Here is a 20077-nt window from a genome sequence, read left to right as displayed (position 1 = left end):
TAGCCTGTGCTTTGAAATCATGTAACTGCTTACAGAGTTCCATCACAAATCTCCATATCCTGTCTTTATAGGGTCCTACGTCCTCGCTTCCTGTAACCAAGCCTTCTGATAATCTCATAGCCCTTCTGGTCATTAGTTCAAAGGGTGTCAGTCTCCTGTCATCTGACTTAGGGGTTGCCCTGAGTTTCATCAGTACTCAGGATAACATGTCTACTCATCCCTTTTCAGTCTCTTCGATTGCCTTAGCTAGGGCCGCTTTTAAGGTCCTATTCATTCGTTCCACCAATCTGGAAGATTCTGGAAACAGCAGGCCTGTTTCATAACGAAGCAGTATGTCTTCCCCTTGTTGCTGGGTAACGGTCCAGTAAAATCTATCTAAGTTTTCCCAGGGTCCTTTTGGTGGGGGCTGAAGTCCCATTCGGACCTTTACTTTCCCCCCTGGGTTGTATTTTGCGCATGCTACACACCTTCTACAGTGATTATATCTCTACCCATTCCCTTCCACCACCAACATCTGGACATCGAGCTTATCATATTGGTTCTACCTGTTGTAGGTTCCCCTGGATGCATTCTGGGTCCACCACATCCCGTCTTTCCTCCATACCCTGTCAGTCCCTTGTTGGACTCCTCCCTGCTTCCACTCCTCCTCTTCCTGTGGAGTGGCTTCTCCCTGTACCTTAAGCATGTTTACTTCCTCAGGCCCGATTGTACATGCTCCGACCTGGGCTTCCCCAGCCAGTGTACCTGTCTCCGCCACCCGCTTGGCTACCTCGTCTGCTCATAATCGCAAACTCTTGGGGTAGGAGGGAGGCTTCCACTAATATCCTTGTGTTTTATTGGCCCTCCTCCTGAGGTCATGTATCCCCATCTACTCCAGGTTATCATATAATCATGCACTACTCCAAAAGCATACCGACTGTCTGTATAGATGTTCACTCTTTTGCCCTTGGCCAGCCTCAGAGCCTCAGTGAGAGTCACCAATTCAGCCACTTGAGCCGATAGGCCCCCTTCTAGCCGTCCTTCCCTTCTAACCTGTCCGCTGCTATCTACCACTGCCCATCCCGTCCGTGGTGTCCCGTTGATATAGCGCCGGGACCCATCTACGCATAGATCCATGTCTGCCTCCTCAAGTGGGGGGCTTCACTAGCCTGACTACTTCCCTCATCATCTTCTCCTGTCGGGCTACACTGATGCTCCTCTCCCTCCGTAATTGTTATTGTCCCGTTGTGGGGGTAAGAGCTTTGCTTCCCACATAGCCTTTCACGCGTTGGATACGGTTTTTAGCCTTCCTGTGTTAAACAATTCTACTAGGGTATGCTGGGTATATAATAATGATCTTTACTGTGGTACATATAGACGTGGAAGGACCTATTCTGGTCGGGTAATCCTAGATATGTTACGTTACTCTTTCCATATTCTTTATAACCGTTACAATTTATTTATTTTCCTTCTGGCACGTGGGAAAACATTCACTTCCAATTAAGAAACCCAAAGTAATAATGTCCAGTATTTTTTTTAATTTCATGCAACGATGCTAAAGTTGTTTGGTGAACTAACTAAAACTGCTGTGAGTGGAAAGGGTTAAGTCCTTTGCAGGTTTGTAAGAAGGCATGACGTCATTACGCGACTTCGCGTGATTTTTTTTTGAAAAATCTTTCCTGATATGAGAGACAAGTGTTCACAATTCATCTTGATTTTTTTAAAAGGTTTTCAAACCCAACATTTAAATTTCCTTTACTGAAATAGAAACTTTCCCGTAATTTAAAATAGCATTTTCCAAACAGCCAAACGCCAACTTTTATTTTTCCTAGCAAAAATCATTATCAACATAGTGCCCTTTATCTATTTTCCAATGTGGTGAAAGTTTCATATTCGCACTTTGAAACAAAACCGAAATTTCACCGTGGCCACAATGAAAGTCCAGTTTTCATTGGTTAATTACCCTCAATAATCTAATTAATCCAATATCCTTTTCATAGCCAATATGTTATTAACTAAACACAATACAGAGCCGACAAATTTGTTAATTTAAACTACATAAGACAATCGCAATTTTTTGTGCTCCAATTAAAACGTTTTTCTTTTAGCAACTGTAACTTCAAGGTTGAAGTTTTATCTTTTGTTAAACAACCCCATCCTTTGTGCATTTCATGTCCGAAAAATGAAAGAGCTAAAACAGACATACAGACAATCATTTCTCTTTTACAAGACCGGCTTTCAGACAAATGAAAAATTCATTAACTCCCACCGCAAATATTCCACAGTCAAGAAAACATCCACACAAACATTTTCATTTAAAGACAGGCATTCACACCAACTTTTCATTCAACACAGCTTATCTTTCTCTTTCTCGGCACAAAAGCTGAAGCTTCTGTGTCGGTTTTATTTTTCAGCACCTTATCCTTGCATACCATTTCTCATCTGGCTAGGTCTATCCCTCTACCAGATTCCATGTACTGTTTCCAAGCCCTTGGACTCCTCTAATGTCCGGCCGGACTAACAATACTGATTGCCTCCCTAATCTGGTTCCTCAGCAACTTAAGTGTCGGTTTTAACCTTTTTTTTGATTATTTTCACTTTCTTTCCTGCTAGCATTTATACCCGAGACCCTTCTGATCCATATCTCAGAGACTCCCCTGGTCTTCATTCTATCCCACTGGCCAGTTTTTCCTAAAGATCCTGGGATCAGCACCCACCGCCCCTTTAGGTTTTATTCCTTCTTGTTTGCGCCGCGCACGATCAATACAGGTTTCTCCTTCTTACTACCATGTCACCCGTCACGCTTCAGGACATACACCTATCCTACCCTCGGTTTTCATCCTTCCGTGGTTCACTATAACTTAGTTCTTTATGCAGATTACCTCCTTCCCCGTCAATGCTACAGCTCTGCAGGTGGTACAAAAAAAGAATACTCACTGCAATAGCTGCCACATCGTCCGGGTCGGACTGTCTGTACCCTGCTCGCTGCGCCAAATGTTGATATCAAAGCCTCCATTTTGGAGCTCCACGCTCCAGCTGTTGCCCTCTCTTAAGCTCACACGCATTAAGCCGAAGGAAGGACCCTCCACCAGCTGAATTTAAAGGATAGTTGCCAGTTGATTTCTTAAGGCTGTTTCTACAATTCTACACATTTTTGGTGCTTTCCATAGTTGTTTCTAGTTTCAGAAGTGTACAGGGAGTAGTGTGGCAGGTGCTCAAGTACTTTTTGTTGACATCAAGGCTTCTGCACAAACCAGTTGCTTCCAGACATACGTGCACTAATAGGCCTTGCTCTTGGAATCAAGCATGACTGGGAGAAGGAACAGAGGCCATGCGGAGCAGGAAGAGCTCCTAGAAGAGGGATGTGGAGGAGGGGAGAATGGCTCATAGCAGGAGGCCATATCAGCCCAGAGTGTTCAGGGAGCAATCTTCCTATCTGAATCTCAGCGAAGGCCAATGTTTGAGACTTCGGTACTTCACTAAGGAGGTCATCACAGAAATCTGCTAACTGCTGCAGCCGCAACTCAATCTTCGAGCAGAGCAAGGACCGCATTGCCAGTGGCCGTGAAGGTGACCATAGTTATTAATTTTTAAGCATCTGGCTCCTTCCAGGCTGATGCTGGAGATATTAGCAACATCTCACAGTTTGTAATCCAACGTTGCATAAGGGAGGTCACTGAGGCTGTCTATTCAAAGAGAGAGAACTTCATTTAATTCCCTCTTGCCAGAGACAAGAGCAAGCATGATGGTTTGCATGCTTCCACATGATGCAGGGTGCCATTGACTGCACGCACATTGCTTTGTGGGTGCTGCATGCCAACTCTGCTATGTACCGGAACCGAAAGCGATTCCACTCCATCAATGTGCAGCTGGTGTGTGACCATAGGCAGCACATCATGCAGGTCGTTGCCTAGTATCCTGGCAGCAGTCATGACTTCATTCTGCAGCTGTCAGCTGTGCCAGCTGTATTTCAGCCCCACAGGCAAACCAAAGGGTGGCTACTGGGCGACAAGGACTATCCGCTGATGACATGGCTTGCGACTCTGGCTCGCAGCACGTGCACAGCATGCATACAATGAGACCCATGCTGCCACAAGAAATATGATAGAACAGGCCATTGGCGTGCTGATGCAATGATTCCGCTGCCTGTACCACTCTGGAGGAGCCCTGCAGTACTCGGCTTAGTGGGTCTCAAGATTTGTGGTGGTATGCTGCATCCTGCACACCCTTGCCACCACCTATTGAGCGAGAAGCTGAGGAGTAGGTGCTCGAGGAGGAGGATGTGGAAGAGGATGATACAGAAGAGGAGGAGGATGAAGAGAGGCAACATCCTAGACCGGCCCATTCTGCCCGTCCTGAACATGAAGAACTAATTCAAGTGTGATACCAGTAACCTCAATTCCAATTCCCCATTCGCTAACAGTCCCACACTCCTTAATTTCCCTCTGTCACTGATCATCACATCGTCCTCTTGACCACAATGCAAAAATAAAAACCAACACAAAATAAACATTCCAAATCATATTTATTAATAAAATCATGCCATATTTCATAAAAACATTAACATGAATCACTCTTGTTTTCCGTGAGCCATTGCCTGCCCTAGTGCTCCTAAACCATGCTACCCCAATGGCTGCAGTATGGCTGATGGAAGGTTGCTGACGTTCAGTGGAGGAGACTGCAGATCTCCTCAGAAGATGACCTCGAGCAGCTCTGGGCCTAAAAGACCCAGCTTCAGACTGCACCACCTCGGCATGCGTGGTGGCTGTCTGGATTGGCTAGCTGACAGGCAACAGCAATGGCACTAGCAGTGTGGCAGGGGTGGGAGGACGAATGCTGTTATCCTGAGAGGCCAGCAGAGTTGTGTTCCATGGAGCCACTGTCACTCCTGGATACGACCATGGCACATCCAGCCCAGTCGACCCTGCTAGGTCCACCTCGCCAAAATCTGGGACTTGTGCCAAATTGGGAGAGCTGTCCCACAGACTAGTCAAGCAACAGCCAGACATAGTCATACTCACAGAATCATACCTTTCAGCCAATGTCCCAGACTCCTCCATCACCATCCCTGTGTATGTCCTGTCCCACCGGCAGAACAGACCCACCAGGGGTGATGGTAGAGTGACGTACAGTCGGGAGGGAGTGGCCTTGGGAGTCTTCAACATTAACTTCGGATCCCATGAAGTCTCATGGCATCAGGTCAAGCATGGGCAAGGAAACCTTCTGCTTATTACCATCTACCGCCCTCCCTCAGCTGATGAATTGGTACTCTTCCATGTTGAACACCACTTGGAAGAAACACTGAGAGTAGCAAGGGCACAGAATATACTCTAGGCGGGGGATTTCAATGTCCATCACCAAGAGTGGCTCGGTAGCACTACTACTGACTGAGCTGGCCAAGTCCTGAAGGACAATGCTGCCAGACTGGGCCTGCAACAGGTGATGAGAGAACCAACACGAGGGAAAAACCTACTTGACCTCGTCCTCACCAATCTACTTGTCGCAGATGCACCTCTCCATGACAGCATTAGTAGCAGTGAGATTATGCCCATGCTTGACCTGATACCATGAGTCTTCATGGGATCCGAAGTCAATGTTGAAGACTCCCAAGGCCACTCCCTCCCGATTGTACATCACTCTGCTGTCACCGCTGGTGGGTCTGTTCTGCCGGTGGGACAGGACATACAGCCGCAGCCGTAGCCTTGTTATTCTTAAGCTGTTTTATGGCTTTGCCCACCTCGTGCAACGTTGGAGTTTCACTGAATTGGTGGTGGGTCGCATGCTGCGGGATGGAGTCGAGAGCACTCAAGTCAAAGGCAGAGTCTTAATTGAGGAGATCTTCAAAGTGCTCCTTCCATTGGGCCCTGACAGCCTCGATGTCCTTGATGAGTGTTTCCCCATTCTTGGCCAGGAGTGGGGTGGGGCCTTGAGAGTTTGGACCGTAGGTGGCCTTGACTGCAATGAAGAATCCTCACATATCGTGGCTATCAGTTGTATCTCCTGTGCTTTCTCCATCCACCACCTGTTCTTTAGGTCCCGGGTTTTTTGTTGGACCTGAGCCTTGAGCCGTCTATAATGTTATTTTGCAGCTCCCGAGTTGAGTTGCTTGAGGCTCAGAAATACTTTGCGCTTGCGATCTATTAGTTCTTCGATCTCCTGATCATTTTCATCAAATCAGTCCTGATGTTTTCTGGTTGAGTGACCAAGTGTCTCTTCACAGGCACTGGTTATAGAGGCCTAGAGGGCAGACCAAGTGCTGTGGGTCATCAAGGCACGGCAGATTAGCTGTGAGGCGCTGGCTGTATAGGGCTCTCTTAGCTGGGTTTCTCAGTGCCCCGGCATTAACTTTTTTGCGGCAATGCTCCTGCTGTCCCCTCTGCTTTGGGGCTATGTTAATGTCGATGATGGATTGGATTAGACAGTGGTCCGAGCAGCAGTCGTCAGCTCCTGTCATGGCGCGGGTGATGTGCACATCCTTGCGATCCCTGGCTCGGACGATGACATAGTCAAGCAGATGCCAGTGTTTGGAGCGAGGATGTTGCCACGATGCCTTGTATTTGTCCCTCTGGAGGAACAGGGTGTTGGTGATGAGGAGTTCATGTTCTAGACATTTTGTCAGGAGTAGGGTACCACTGGAGTTGGCTTTCCCTACCCTCTCTCTGCCAATCACGCCTCCCCAGAGGGCTGTGTCTTTGCCGACCCTGGCATTAAAGTCACCCAGGAGGAACAATTTGTCGTCTGTGGGGCCATGGGACAAGGATGTCTCGAGGTTGGAATAAAAATCCTCTTTAGCCTCATCCGTTGCATCGAATGTAGGGGCGTACGCACTGATGACTGTAGTGTATTGGTTCCGGGATAGGGTGAGACAAAGAGTCATGAGGTGGTCGACCAGCTCATTCTTGATGGCAAAGCCGACTCCATGAAGGCGGCATTCTGCCTCCGGTTTCCCTTTCCAGAAGAAGGTATAACCTCCACCATGTTCCTTCAACTGGCCTTTCCCTGCCCGCCGGGTCTCGCTCAGGGCAGCGATGTCAATGTCAAAACGTCTGAGTTCCCGGGCAACTATGACAGTGCGGCATTACGGCCTGTTGCTATTAGAATTATCCATGAAGGTCCTGACGTTCCAGGTCCCAAACTTCATACTGACGAAGTGGAAGATACCTGTGCATGAGTTCTTTTAATGTGGGGTGGCCGCTGCACATCAGCAACCGCATGGGCTTAGCCGAGCAAGGTCTTGGTCCAGTGGCAAGGGGGTCTAAGACAACTGGAGACCAGGCACAGCTGTATCAGCCAACTTGTCTATGGCGAAGTGTTGGCCGCAAGCTCGGCGCCGAGTAGCGCCATTGTTGGTAGATAGCCCGAGGCTTGGTTGGGGGGGCAGGCATTAGGAAGGTCACTTCCAAAGTTATTTTAAGAGTTAAAAGTTGATAAAAATTTGATAAAAATTCGCAATTTATTTTAAAAGTTTCTAAAGGTTGTTAAATAGTCAAAGATGTAGATCAATAATAGGTGTTTAAAAGTATTTCGATTAAAAGTCTAAAATGTAAGTTTTAAAAGTTCTCCCAAATTGTTTAATAAGTTTAAAAGTTGATTAAAAGTTTAAAAATTGATTAAAAGTTGGTTAGAAGTTTAAGATGTTGGGTTGAACGCCGCCGCCTCGGTCCCTTCGGCCGGTTCAGCGCCAGCCCGGAGACCCTTCGGCCAGTTGAACGCCTGTCTCGGAGTCCCTTCGGCCGGTTCGACGTCCCCGGAGTCCCTTCGGCCGGTTCAACGTCCCCCCCGAATCTGTCAGCACAATGAACAGCTGGTGTGCGACCACAGGGACAGGCGTGGGCAGGTGTGGACTCCTTTCAGCCCGGGATGGATGCGGGCCGGTCCCTTGGCCCAAGATTGCAGCGGGCCAGTACGGAGTCCTTTCGGCCCGGGATTGCAGCGGGCTGGTACGGAGTCCTTTTGGCCCGGGACCGGTGTGGAGTCCTTTCGGCCCAGGATAGAAGCAGGCCGGCGCGGGGTCCCTTCGGCCCGGGATAGAAACAGACCGGCGCGGGGTCCCTTCGGCAACTGCAAGGCAACCAACGTTTGTTTATTGTCCCACTGGCTGCTCGGGCTCGCTGTTTGTTGTCCCGTTGGGCTGCTCAGGGCCCGCTGTTTGTTGTCCCGCTGGGCTGCTCAGGCCCGCTGTTTGTTGTCCCGCTGGGCTGCTCGGGCCCGCTGTTTGTTGTCCCGCTGGGCTGCTCAGGGCCCGCTGTATGTTGTCCCGCTGGGCTGCTCAGGGCCCGCTGTTTGTAGAATAACAAGGCTACGGGTGCAGATGGAATCCCTGCTGAGGCGCTAAAGTATGGCGGAGAGGCACTGTTTGTGCAGATACATGACCTCATCTCTCTCATCTTGAGGGAGGAGAGCATGCCGGGAGATCTCAGAGATGCAGTGATTGTGACCATTTTTTAAAAAGGGGACAAGTCCGACTGCGGCAACTATAGGGGAATCTCCCTGCTATCAGCCACTGGGAAGGTTGTCACTAGAGTCCTCCTCAACCGTCTTCTCCCTGTGGCCGAGGAACTCCTCCCGGAATCACAGTGCGGATTTCATCCCCTATGGGGCACAACGGACATGATCTTTGCAGCGTAACAGCTGCAGGAAAAATGCAGGGAGCAATGCCAGCCCTTATATATGGCTTTCTTCAATCTTACAAAGGCCTTTGACACTGTCAACCGTGAGGGTCTGTGGAGCAATCTCCTCCCCCAAAAGTTTGTCACTATACTTCGCCTGCTTCACACGACATGCAGGCCGTGATCCTTACTAACGGATCCATTCAGACCCAATTCACGTCCGGACCGGGGTCAAACAGGGCTGCGTCATCGCTTCAACCCTCTTCTCAGTCTTCCTCGCCGCCATGCTCCACCTCACAATCAACAAGCTCCCCCCTGGAGTGGAACTAAACTACAGAACCAGTGGGAAGCTGTTTAACCTACGCCACCTCCAGGCCAGGTCCAAGATCACCCCAATCTCTGTCGTTGAGCTGCAGTACGCAGACGGCGCCTGCATCTGCGCATATTCTGAGGCTGAACTCCAGGATATAGTCAATGTATTCACTGAGGCATATGAAAGCATAGGCCTAACGCTTAACATCCGTAAGACAAAGGTCCTCCAGCAGCCTGTCCCCGCCGCACAGCACTGCCCTCCAACCATCAAGATTCACGGCGCGGCCCTCGACAACGTGGACCATTTCCCATATCTCGGGAGCCTCTTATCAGCAAAGGCAGACATTGATGCGGAGATTCAACATCGCCTCCAGTGCACCAGTGCAGCCTTCGGCCGTCTGAGGAAAAGAGTGTTTGAAGACCTGGCCCTCAAATCTACCATCAAGCTCATGGTCTACAGAGCTGTAGAAATACTCGCCCTCCTGTATGGATCTGAGGCATGGACGATATATAGAAGGCACTTCAAGTCGCTAGAGATATATCACCAACGATGTCTCTGCAAGATCCTGTGGATCCCCTGGGGGGACAGGCGCACCAACATCAGTGTCCTCATCCAAGCTAACATCCCCAGTATTGAAACACTGACCACACTCGATCAGCTTCGCTGGGCAGGCCACATAGTTCACATGCCAGATACGAGACTCCCAAAGCAAATGCTTTATGCGGAGCTCCGTCATGGTAAACGAGCCAAAAGTGGGCAGTGGAAGTGTTACAAGGTTTCCCTCAAAGCCTCCCTGGTAAAGTGCGACATCACCACTGACACCTGGGAAACCCTGGCCAAAGACCGCCCGAGGTGGAGAAAGTACATCCGGGAGGGTGTTGAGTTCTTCGAGTCTCAACGCAAAGAGCGTGAAGAGGTTAAGCGCAGACAGCAGAAGGAGCATGCGGCAAACCAGCCCCACCCACCCCCTCCCTCGACGAATGTCTGTCCCACCTGTGACAGGGTCTGTGGCTCTCATACTGGACTGTTCAGCCACCAGAGAACTTACTTTGGGAGTGGAAGCAAGTCTTCCTCGATTCCGAGGGACTGCCTATGATGAGTAGCAGTGACCACCGCACAGTCATTGTAGAGACGAAGTCCCGTCTTCACGCTGAGGACACCCTCCATCGTGTTGTGTGGCACTATCACAGTGCTAAATGGGATAGAAAGCAGCTAAAAACTGGGCATCCATAAGGTGCTGTGGGCCATCAGCAGCAGCAGAATTGTATTCCACAACAATCTGTAACCTCCTGACCCGGCCTATCCCACACTCTACCATTACCATCAAGCCCGGGGACCAACCCTGGTTCAATAAGGAGTATAGAAGAACATGCCAGGAGCAGCACCAGACGTACCTAAAAATGAGGTGCCAACCTGGGGAAGATGCAACACAGGGCTACATGCATGCTAAAAAGCAGAAGCAGCATGCTATAGACAGGGCTAAGTGATCCCACAATCAACGGATCAAGTCAAAGCTCTGCAGTCCTGCCACATCCAGTCGTGAATGGCGATAACCATTAAACTTCTAACTGGAGGAGGAGACTCCATGAATATCCCCATCCTCAATGAGTGCAAAAGATAAGGCTGAAGCGTTTGCAACCATCTTCAGCCTGAAGTGCCAAGTGGATGATCCATATCAGTCTCCTCCTGAAGTCCCCACCATCACAGAAGCCAGTCTTCAGCCAATTCGATTCACTCCACATGATATCAAGAAAGGACTGAGCACATTGGATACAGCAAAGGCTATGGGCCCCAACAACATCCCAGTTGTCGGGCTGAAGACTTGTGCTCCACGCCTCTAGTCAAGCTGTTCCAGTAAAGCTACAACACTGGCATCTATCCGACAATGTGGAAAACTGTCCCAAGTATGTCCTATCCACAAAAAGCAGGACAAATGCAATCCGTCCAATTACTATCCTATCAGTCTACTCTCTAATCAGCAAAGCAATGGAAGGTGTCATCGACAGTGCTGTCAAGCAGCATTTACTCACCAATAACTTGCTCACCGATGCCCAGTTTGGGTTCCACCAGGACCACTTGAATCCAGACTTCATACAGCCTTGCTTGGAACATGGACAAATGAGCTGGATTCCAGAGGTGAGGTGACCAAGTGTGGCATCAAAGGACCCTAGTAAAATTTAAATCAATGGGAAACAGGAGGAAAACTCTCCACTGACTGGAGTCATATCTAGCACAAATGAAGATTGTTGTGGTGGTTGGAGGTCAATCATCACAGCCCCAGGACATCACTGCAGGAGTTCCTCAGGGAACTTAGGCCCAACCATCTACAGCTGCTTCATCAATGACCTTCCCAGCATCATAAGGTCAGAAGTGGCGATGTTCACTGATGACTGCACAGTGTTCACTGCCATTCGTAACTTCTCAGATATGAAGCAGTCCACGCCCGCATGCAGCAAGGCCTGGATAACAGTCTTGGGCTGATAAATGACAAGTAACATTCGTGCCACAAGTGCCAGGCAATGACTATCTCCAACAAGCGAGAGTCTAACCATCTCACCTTGACATTGGCCGTATCCCCCACCTTCAACATCCTGGGATCACCATTGACCAGAAACTCAACTGGACCAGTCCCATAACTACTTGGCAACAAGAGCAACATCACTCCATGCACCACCGGCATACCGTGTGTCTGCAGTGTGTACCAAATACAAGATGCACTACAACTCGCCAAGACTTTTTCGGCAGCACCTCCTAAACCCGCGACCTCTACCACCTAGAAGGACAAGGGCGGCCGGCGCATGGAACACCATCACATAAGAACATAAGAAATAACAGCAGGAGTAGGCCATTTGGCCCCTCAAGCCTGCTCCGCCATTCAATAAGATCATGTCTGATCTGATCATGGACTCAGCTCCACTTCCCTGCCGCTCCCCATAACCCTTTACTCCCTTATCACTCAAAAATCTGTCTATCTCTGCCTTAAATATATTCAATGACCCTGCCTCCACAGCTCTCTGGGGCAGAGAATTCCATAGATTTACAACCCTCAGAGAAGAAATTTCTCCTCATCTCAGTTTTAAATGGGAGGCCCCTTATTCTGAGACTATGTCCCCTAGTTTTAGGATCCCCTATGAGTGGAAATATCCACTCTGCATCCACCTTGTCGAGCCCCCTCATTATCTTATAAGTTTCAATAAGATCACCTCTTATTCTTCTGAACTCCAATGTGTATAGGCCCAACCTACTCAACCTATCCTCATAAGTCAACCTAGTGAACCTTCTCTGAACAGCTTCCAATGCAAGTATATTCTTCCTTAGCTGTATACAGTACTCCAGGTGTGGCCTCATCAATACCCTGTACAGTTGTAGCGGACTTCTCTTTTATACTCTATTCCCCTTGCAATAAAGGCCAACATTCCATTTGCCTTCCTAGTTACTTTCTGTACCTGCATATTAACTTTTTTGTTTCATGCACAAGGACCCCCTCCATTTTTCTCCATTTAAATTATAATTTGCTTTTCTATTATTTCTGCCAAAATGGATAACCTCACATTTTCTCACATTATACTCCATCTGCCAAATTTTTGCCCGCTCACTTAGCCTGTCTATAACCCTTTGCAGATTTTTTGTGTCCTCCTCACAATTTGCTTTCCCACCCATCTTTGTATCATCAGCAAACTTGGCTACATTATACTTGGTCCCTTCATCCAAGTCATTCATAAAATTGTAAATAGTTGAGGACCCAGTATTGATCCCTGCAGCACCCCACTAGTCACTAATTGACAACTGGAAAATGACCCATTTATCCCGACACTCTGTTTTCTGTTAGTTAGCCATGCTAATAGATTACCCCCAACTCTGTGAACTTTTATCTTGTGCAGTAACCTCTTATGTGGCACCTTATTGAATGTCTTCTGGAAATCCAAATACACCACACCCACTGGTTCACCTTTATCCACCTTGTTTGTTACATCCTCAAAGAACTCCAGCAAATTTGTCAAACATGATTTCCCTTAATAATGGACTCCAGTATTTTCCCAATGACAGATGTTAGGCTTCCTCGTCTATAGTTTCCTGCTTTTTGTCTGCCTCCTTTTTTAAATAGGGGCGTTACATTTGCGGTTTTCCAATCTGCTGGGACCGCCCCAGAATCCAGGGAATGTTGGTAGATTACAATCAATGCATCCACTATCTCTGCAGCCACTTCTCTTCGGACCCGAGGATGTAAGGCATCAGGTCCAGGGGACTTGCCCACCTTTACTCCCATTATTTTACCAAGTACTACTTCATTAGTGATAGTGATTGTATTAAGTTCCTCCCTATCTATAGCCCCTTGATTATCCACTATTAGAATGTTTTTAGTGTCTTCTACCGTGAAGACTGATACAAAATATTTGTTCAACGTCTCTGCCATTTCCCTGTTCGCCATTATTTTCATCTGCAAGTTCTCTTCCCAAGTTACACATCATCCTGACATGGAAGTATATTGCTGTTCCTTCATCGTCACTGGATCAAAATCCTGGAACTCCCTCCCTAACAGCACTATGAGAGTACCTTCACCACATGGACTGCAGTGGAAAAGAAGGTGGCTCACCACCACCTTCTTCAGGGCAATTCAGGATGGGCAATAAATGCTGACCTTGCCAGTGACGTCCATGTCCCATGAACAATTTTTTTTTAAACTCCCGGGGTGGCGCCTTAGCAATCCTAGTAATCTGTTGGAGGACAGATTGCTGGACTGCTGTGACACCCTGCAATGCCCTTTGAATACTGTAATTAACAGCCATGATGGCAGCAAGCTGAGCTTGCATGGCAACAGACTGAATTTGCATGGCAGCAAGCTAACCTTGCATGGCACAAGTCAGAGCTTCCACTGCAGCACCCAGACGTTGGGTGGCTTCTACATGTGCTGCAATAGCCATCGGACATCAGACGCTGCATCATGGTTGGGTCTACAAGTGTGTTGCTGGAGTTGGCCACTACTTCCATGCTGGAAAGGATGGACTTGAAGCTCTGCGCAAAACACTTGCCAAGTGGGTGCCGGACTGCTCCATGCTCTTTGCCAGGCTTCCCAGTGCTCCAATCATTTTGTTGTGCACACCCATCAACCTTCTGTAACCTGGCCCATCAAAGTCCTCCTCTGAGTCCTCTTCAACAGAACTCGTGTGTGACCACACCCTCGGGTGAGCTGGCACCTGCTCTGTCATTGCCCCATGCTTGTCACGCACTTACGTTCGGTGTCTCACCACGGGCAGATCCTACCTTAATGCTATCCTCTAAGATAGGCGCAATGTCAGGGTATGAGCTGGCAGCTGTAATTATGAAATCAAGTGATGGTGCTGTGTCTTCATCATCACTCTCTTTGGTGATCCTCCACTGTCTGGCCAGGTTGCGCTTGTTGGGACTCTGAAAGGAAAAAGACACAAGAGTATGGTTGTGGTGGGGCGGGGACAGTGAAGTAAAAGCTGCATGCTTACACCATCTGTAGCTTGTAAGTTGGAAGAAATTGTAGGATGAGGGGCAAGTGGGTTTTGAGAAAGAGGATTAGGTATGAGGATACCGTCATCTTCAATGGGTTCAGCCCCACAGCTGGCTACAGCCTCAGAAATGGCCCTTCTGATAATGGCCAGCACTATCTCCTCCATGGGGATGAAACACAATCCATTCAATGCATCCGAATCTTTCTTTTAAAGTCTAGTCAATGTTCTGGAGCTTGAAATTCACATTTGAAACTCAGTAACTGCAGGAAAAGAATTAGCTCATTTGTTAAAAATGAACTTCCAGAACAATTGGATAGTGAGGATCAGAATATAGAACTATATCAGATAGTTCAGTAAACTAGCAAAAATGCATTACAAATGAACATTTGGCAATAAGTGATCTGTGTCAAGGATGTAACAATATTTGCATGGATCAATTCAAGGACTAATGAAGAATGATGCTTAATTTGGGCCAAAACTACAAATTTTCTGCATTCTTAATTAACATATATACTGCAAACAACTGTTTCTTAATTGCATAAATCGTTGATAAATACTATCCAAACATTTTCCTGCTGCTTTCAACAGATGATATGTTAACACGGGCTGAGCAGTTTAAATGTTACAAATTTTATAATACGGGTTGAACCTCCCTTATTCGGCACCCTCGGGACCTAGCCTGTCCCAAACGAGGGATTTTGCTGGATATGGGGAGGTCACGTGCTTGGGTGGATTGCGCCTTTTAAGTGCTGTTGCTGGGGTAAGTGTGTGTGTGTGCTGATTGGCTGGATTGACTGTCAGTCAGTCAGTCAGCCAATCAATGTGCAGGGGGCCTCGAAGAGTCAGCAGGCCTCAAAGAGGCGGAGGGCTTCTGTGGGCCCAGAAGAGTCGGTGGGCCCCAGCAGGCCCCGAAGTCGGCGGGCCCAGAAGAGTCGGTGGGCCGAGAAGAGTCAGCCCAGCCCCCGGAGGGAGCGCTGTGGGGAGGAGCGGCCGGCCCGAGGACTGTGGCTGCAGGAGTTCCAGCAGGGCAATGAGGAGGAGGCAGCCGATTGAGGAGAAAGATTATATTGGTGAGTAGGATTTTGATGGTCGCATTCTGCGCATGCGCCACCTAGCGGCCGGGAATGGTCCCAGACGAGGAGTGGTGCCGGATAAGGGAGTCCCGGATAAGAGAGGTTCAACCTGTACTAAAAATTTATATTAAATGATACGAAATTCATAGGACTGCAATTGTCCTTAAGAGGCTAAGTATATGGTATTTTATACAGATGGTTGGAAGGCATAATTTTCATTCTTAGGTACAGATATTCTTGAAGGGTGGAAGGTAAAAAGCATTGTTTCTTTGAAATTTTAATTCAACCAGACATTGCGAAATGTAAATTTCCTTTCTGCTACAGTGAAACACTTTAAAAGACCTTATGCTTAAAACTCCACAATACAGATTGCCATCAGCACTTGTGGATATTTCTTCTTTTGTAATTTTGGTTTTAGTAGAGTAACATTGATCAGAGAACTCAGTGCAGATCTTTTCATGATGATTTATCTCCAACAGCATGTAATTTGAATATGGTATGTTTTAATGGTTAAGCTTGCATTATACATAAAACGATAGCTGTCTTTTGAATGTACAATTGGAGTTTTTCTCTCTGTGACTGCATTTCTTATTATGTATTATTTATAAAGATTCTTAACTTTTATATGTCAAATTTGAGCTATATCTTTCTGTAACTACAGTCTGCTCTATCTTCTTAAATTCACAGAGAGCATATTTTATTATGAAGATGAATTTCTACAATGAAATGGCTGTCAGGGTAAATATATCTCCCTCATTATTCAACAAATGATGGCATCAAAATGTGCTCTAAATATGCTTTTATGCTGTATTTGGTAATCTAAATCAGAAGCAAAGTGAGTATCCATCTGGAAAAGTGCCAAATTCTTTTGCTTAATATTGTTCGGACAAAATAATTCAATTTATTGTATAAATTGCTCTGGAAGTGTATTTCTACTTAAGAAAACTGCTTTAAAATATAGCAGAATTTTAACAATGTACATGGTTGAGCTTTAATACTGCAGATATGTACTATCTATTGATCCATGTTTTGTCACAATTATGCCATCTTGTGGGTATCAAAAACAGCAGATGGTTTGAAAGTTAGAAAAATACATATTGTTTATTATTAGACCACTTAATTTATTGTCTCATCACATGCACTATTGGATAAAACAAAATTGGCAAGAACATTAATATTTGCTGTGAAAGATGGCACAGCTGCAGCTCATCGGTGAAGGGATATTTTAAATGGGTTTGAAAAAAAATCAACCCAGATCACAGTAATTGGCATCAAAAATAAAATACAATATTAAGGGATCTTGATAATGAAGCAACAAATTAGTGTACAGTACTAACATAATGCACAGCAGAATTGTAGAATGCAGGTTTGACTTGCATTCTTTATTCAGTGAGGCCTTAACATAATCTAAGCTGACTGAGATTAAGCATTGAGTGCAGTTAGAGTAGAACAGAAAAATAGTCAGAAAACAAGTCAAGTTGTATAACTCTTCTGTGCAATCGGTGTCTGCCATAAGAGCATAATTAGTAGAAGCCTGGAAACTGGTTGCTTTCCTTTCCTCTTGGACTGGGAGAAAGAGTCAAAGAAATTAACTTGAAAACAAAGATGAAAGCTAATAAATAATACCAACTTTACAAGAGCTGACATTGAATTCAATTATTTTTAATGCAGCTTTGAATATGCAAAACAGCTACAGCAGTATGTGTAAACTTGTTCAATTAATTGAAATAACCTGAAAGGGGTACATTCAAGAACAACTTCATATTTAAAAAAATGATAAAATATCAATAAATAATTTTTTGAGTGCTGTGAAAAGATGCATGTACTATTTGTGTTCAAAAAGTACTATTCAGGAAGATACAATCATTGATTTGATCTTCTGTAAAGTCTTTGGACTAATAATTCTGGGGCTTATCTTTACTGGCAAAAAAATGGCAAAAGAGTGTTGGCCGCCGATCTTTCACCACCTGGTGGCGGGTCCCACGGCATCCTCCATTTTGGTCTTCTCTAGCGCTGCCGGTAAGCATTAGCGCCCTACAAAAAAAAATGGCGGATTGGTAATATCACGCCGACCTAATGTCACTTCGGCCAACTTTGACCTAGCGCTGCGTTCAGAACTGGACCATAACCAGGTCAGGGAAACCTAACGTGTAAAGACTGACAGAGGCGCTGTCAGCACCTCTTAAAGGGGACACACACATTTTTCAGGTAAGTTTGCATTTAAACTTTTGGACTGGGTATTTTTGATTTTCGTGAAGTAGTGGCTTGTTGCAACAGATGTTAAATGTTTTTTAAGTGTGTAGGGAGTGCTGCTGGATGCTTTCAAGGCCTCTAAGAAAACAGAAAATGCTGCAAATATTCAACACATCAGGCAACATCCGTGGAGAGAGAAACAGAGTTCACGTCTCGGGTCAAGATGCTGCCTGAGCTGCTGAGCATTTCCAGCATTTATGCTGGTATTTCAGATTTACAGCATCTACTTGCAGAAGAAAGAAGAAGATGCCGAAGAGGAGGAAACAGATGGAAGGATGCATTCCAAACAGCCCTTTTGTGGCCAGGATATCCAGATGGAATCATCTGCCTGCTGTTCCAGTGACCACATCCCCAATTCCCCTTTCAACATTAGTCTCTCACCTTACCTTCCCTCTGTTACTGACCATCACAGCATCTTCTTGGGCATGATGCTGAAATAAAAGCCACCACAAAGCAAACTTTCCAATCCAACTTTAAACATCTATCCATCCAATATGTCATCAAGAAATCAACTCATCACCCTTATGCATTCTCTTAGTGACTGTTTTGTGTTTGCCTCTGCCTAGCCTACTGAGGTCATGCAGTGCTATCCCAGTGGCTGCAGCATGGCTGGTGAAGGCTGTTGACCTTCAGTGGCGGACACAGCAAGTGGCCTTGCTGGTTAACCTTAAGGAGCTGGCAACTGGGAGTGTCAAAACAATCTTCTAATTGTTCTTCTTCACTCTCCTTTCCCTCTTCTTGGTCACCCACTGGCTGGACAAGCTACATTTCTTGGGTGTGTGAAATGAGGAAGGCACAAGGGTGCAGTTGTGAGGGGAGGGCAGGAAAGCAAGAGGTGCATGTGAGAAGGAGGATAACGGATGAGGATACCAGCATCTTGTATCCTTACAGCCCCGCCACTGGCCAAGGGCTCGGCCATGCCCCTGCTAAGAATGGCCTGCACCGTCTCCTCCAAGGGGGTGAGGTGAGGCTAGGAATGGGAGATGTGCCTTGTGATTGGTACAGATTGTTGATAGATGAGTGATTTTGAGGGGGCAGGGGATGGTTGGAGTCGTGCATTGAGCAGTGTGTGAGACTAATGATGCAGTTGGTAGGAGACAGCTTTTGAAGATGCATTCACGGACTTGACCAGTGGTTTGAGGTCATGAAGCTTCTTTGGGCACTGGAGCCAGGTGGTGGGGCAACAATAGTGGCAGTGACGGCCTCGGTGATGTGGTCCCATATTATTCTTTCTGGAGGACATCCTGGCCCCTGTGGGTAGAGGACCTCTCTTGCAGTGTTGACCCCCTGCATAAAGCTGGAGTGCTGTGTGGGAGACCCTGGGTGCCCCTTCCCTGGCTTGCTGAAGCATTTTTACCATTTTATTTAGGTGTGGAAGACAATTCAGCCTTAAGAGCTGAAGACTGCCATTTGGGAATTATTTTTAATGTTTATGTTTTTTTTTGAAAGGCAGTAAGGGCTGAAAAATTCAATTTTTCACTTGATTTTAATTTTTATTATTTTTGAATGCATTGCCCCTTTAATTCATAACCCCTTTAATTGCCCACAATGCCTTGCGAACTCCACAGCCTCGCTCCCAGAGGCTGTAAGAAGCAGCAATGCCAACTGTAGATGGGAATTTTGGGTTGGAGGCTTCCATTAATGCTACCCAGGAGGGCATTGCAAGGTAAGTTAGCGCTGCGCTTGACATCATCAACCCCCAGAGCCAATTTTTCATCGGTAGCGCTGCAGCCATTTTCGGTAAGTGTTAATTCGAGTTGCCGGTGACACACATTTTTTCCCTCTGTAACCTTAGAACTTCATTAAACTAATGAATCTCATATCGTATTGCCCACAGGTCGTCACAGGTCTGAGGCACTGTTGTGATATTTCGGTGCTAACCCGGCCTGTGCGCGTGAAATTGGGCTCGGTAGCACCCGTTGTTTGGGCACTACAGATGTCGTTCGGGGACCTAAATGGCATCTGATGTGTGCGTGCACACTTACGCCATGAATTGTGATGGACACCATCTTGGTGAGGATGTTGGCGTGCACGCTCAGCTAACGTCTGCCAGAAGTATGCGCAACAAGCAGATGACACCAATCAGTGTGCAATGCTGATTTGCCACCAGCGGTGCCATTTTGGAGTTCAACACTCCAGCTGATGCCCTCTCTTAACCTCACACAACTGAACACACGTTAAGCAGCAGGAAGGTCCCATCACTATTTAAAGGGATCATCCTATTTACAGGATAGTTGCTGCTTGATTTCTTCTAGTATTTGCTATGATTGTACAGTGTTTGGTGCTTTCCATAGTTCTTTCAAGTTGCAAAAGTCTACAGGGAGTGGTGTAGCAGGTGCTGAAGGACTTTTTGCTGCCTTCAAGGCTTTT

The 20077-nt window shown here is 46.7% G+C and overlaps 1 protein-coding gene across 1 annotated transcript in view; it reads left to right on the top strand.

Annotated features, from left to right (window-relative positions):
• spata17 (spermatogenesis associated 17) overlaps positions 1-20077 on the top strand; it is a 516063-nt gene that overhangs the window by 75646 nt on the left and 420340 nt on the right. Inside the window, exon 4 of the mRNA XM_070889444.1 lies at positions 16142-16192. Coding sequence (XP_070745545.1) covers positions 16142-16192 — 51 coding nt within the window. The remainder of the gene's footprint in view (positions 1-16141; positions 16193-20077) is intronic.

Source organism: Pristiophorus japonicus, chromosome 9 (assembly GCF_044704955.1).
Source record: "Pristiophorus japonicus isolate sPriJap1 chromosome 9, sPriJap1.hap1, whole genome shotgun sequence".
In the NCBI taxonomy this organism is placed as follows: Eukaryota; Metazoa; Chordata; class Chondrichthyes; family Pristiophoridae; genus Pristiophorus; species Pristiophorus japonicus.
This window is presented reverse-complemented; position numbering and strand designations above follow the sequence as displayed.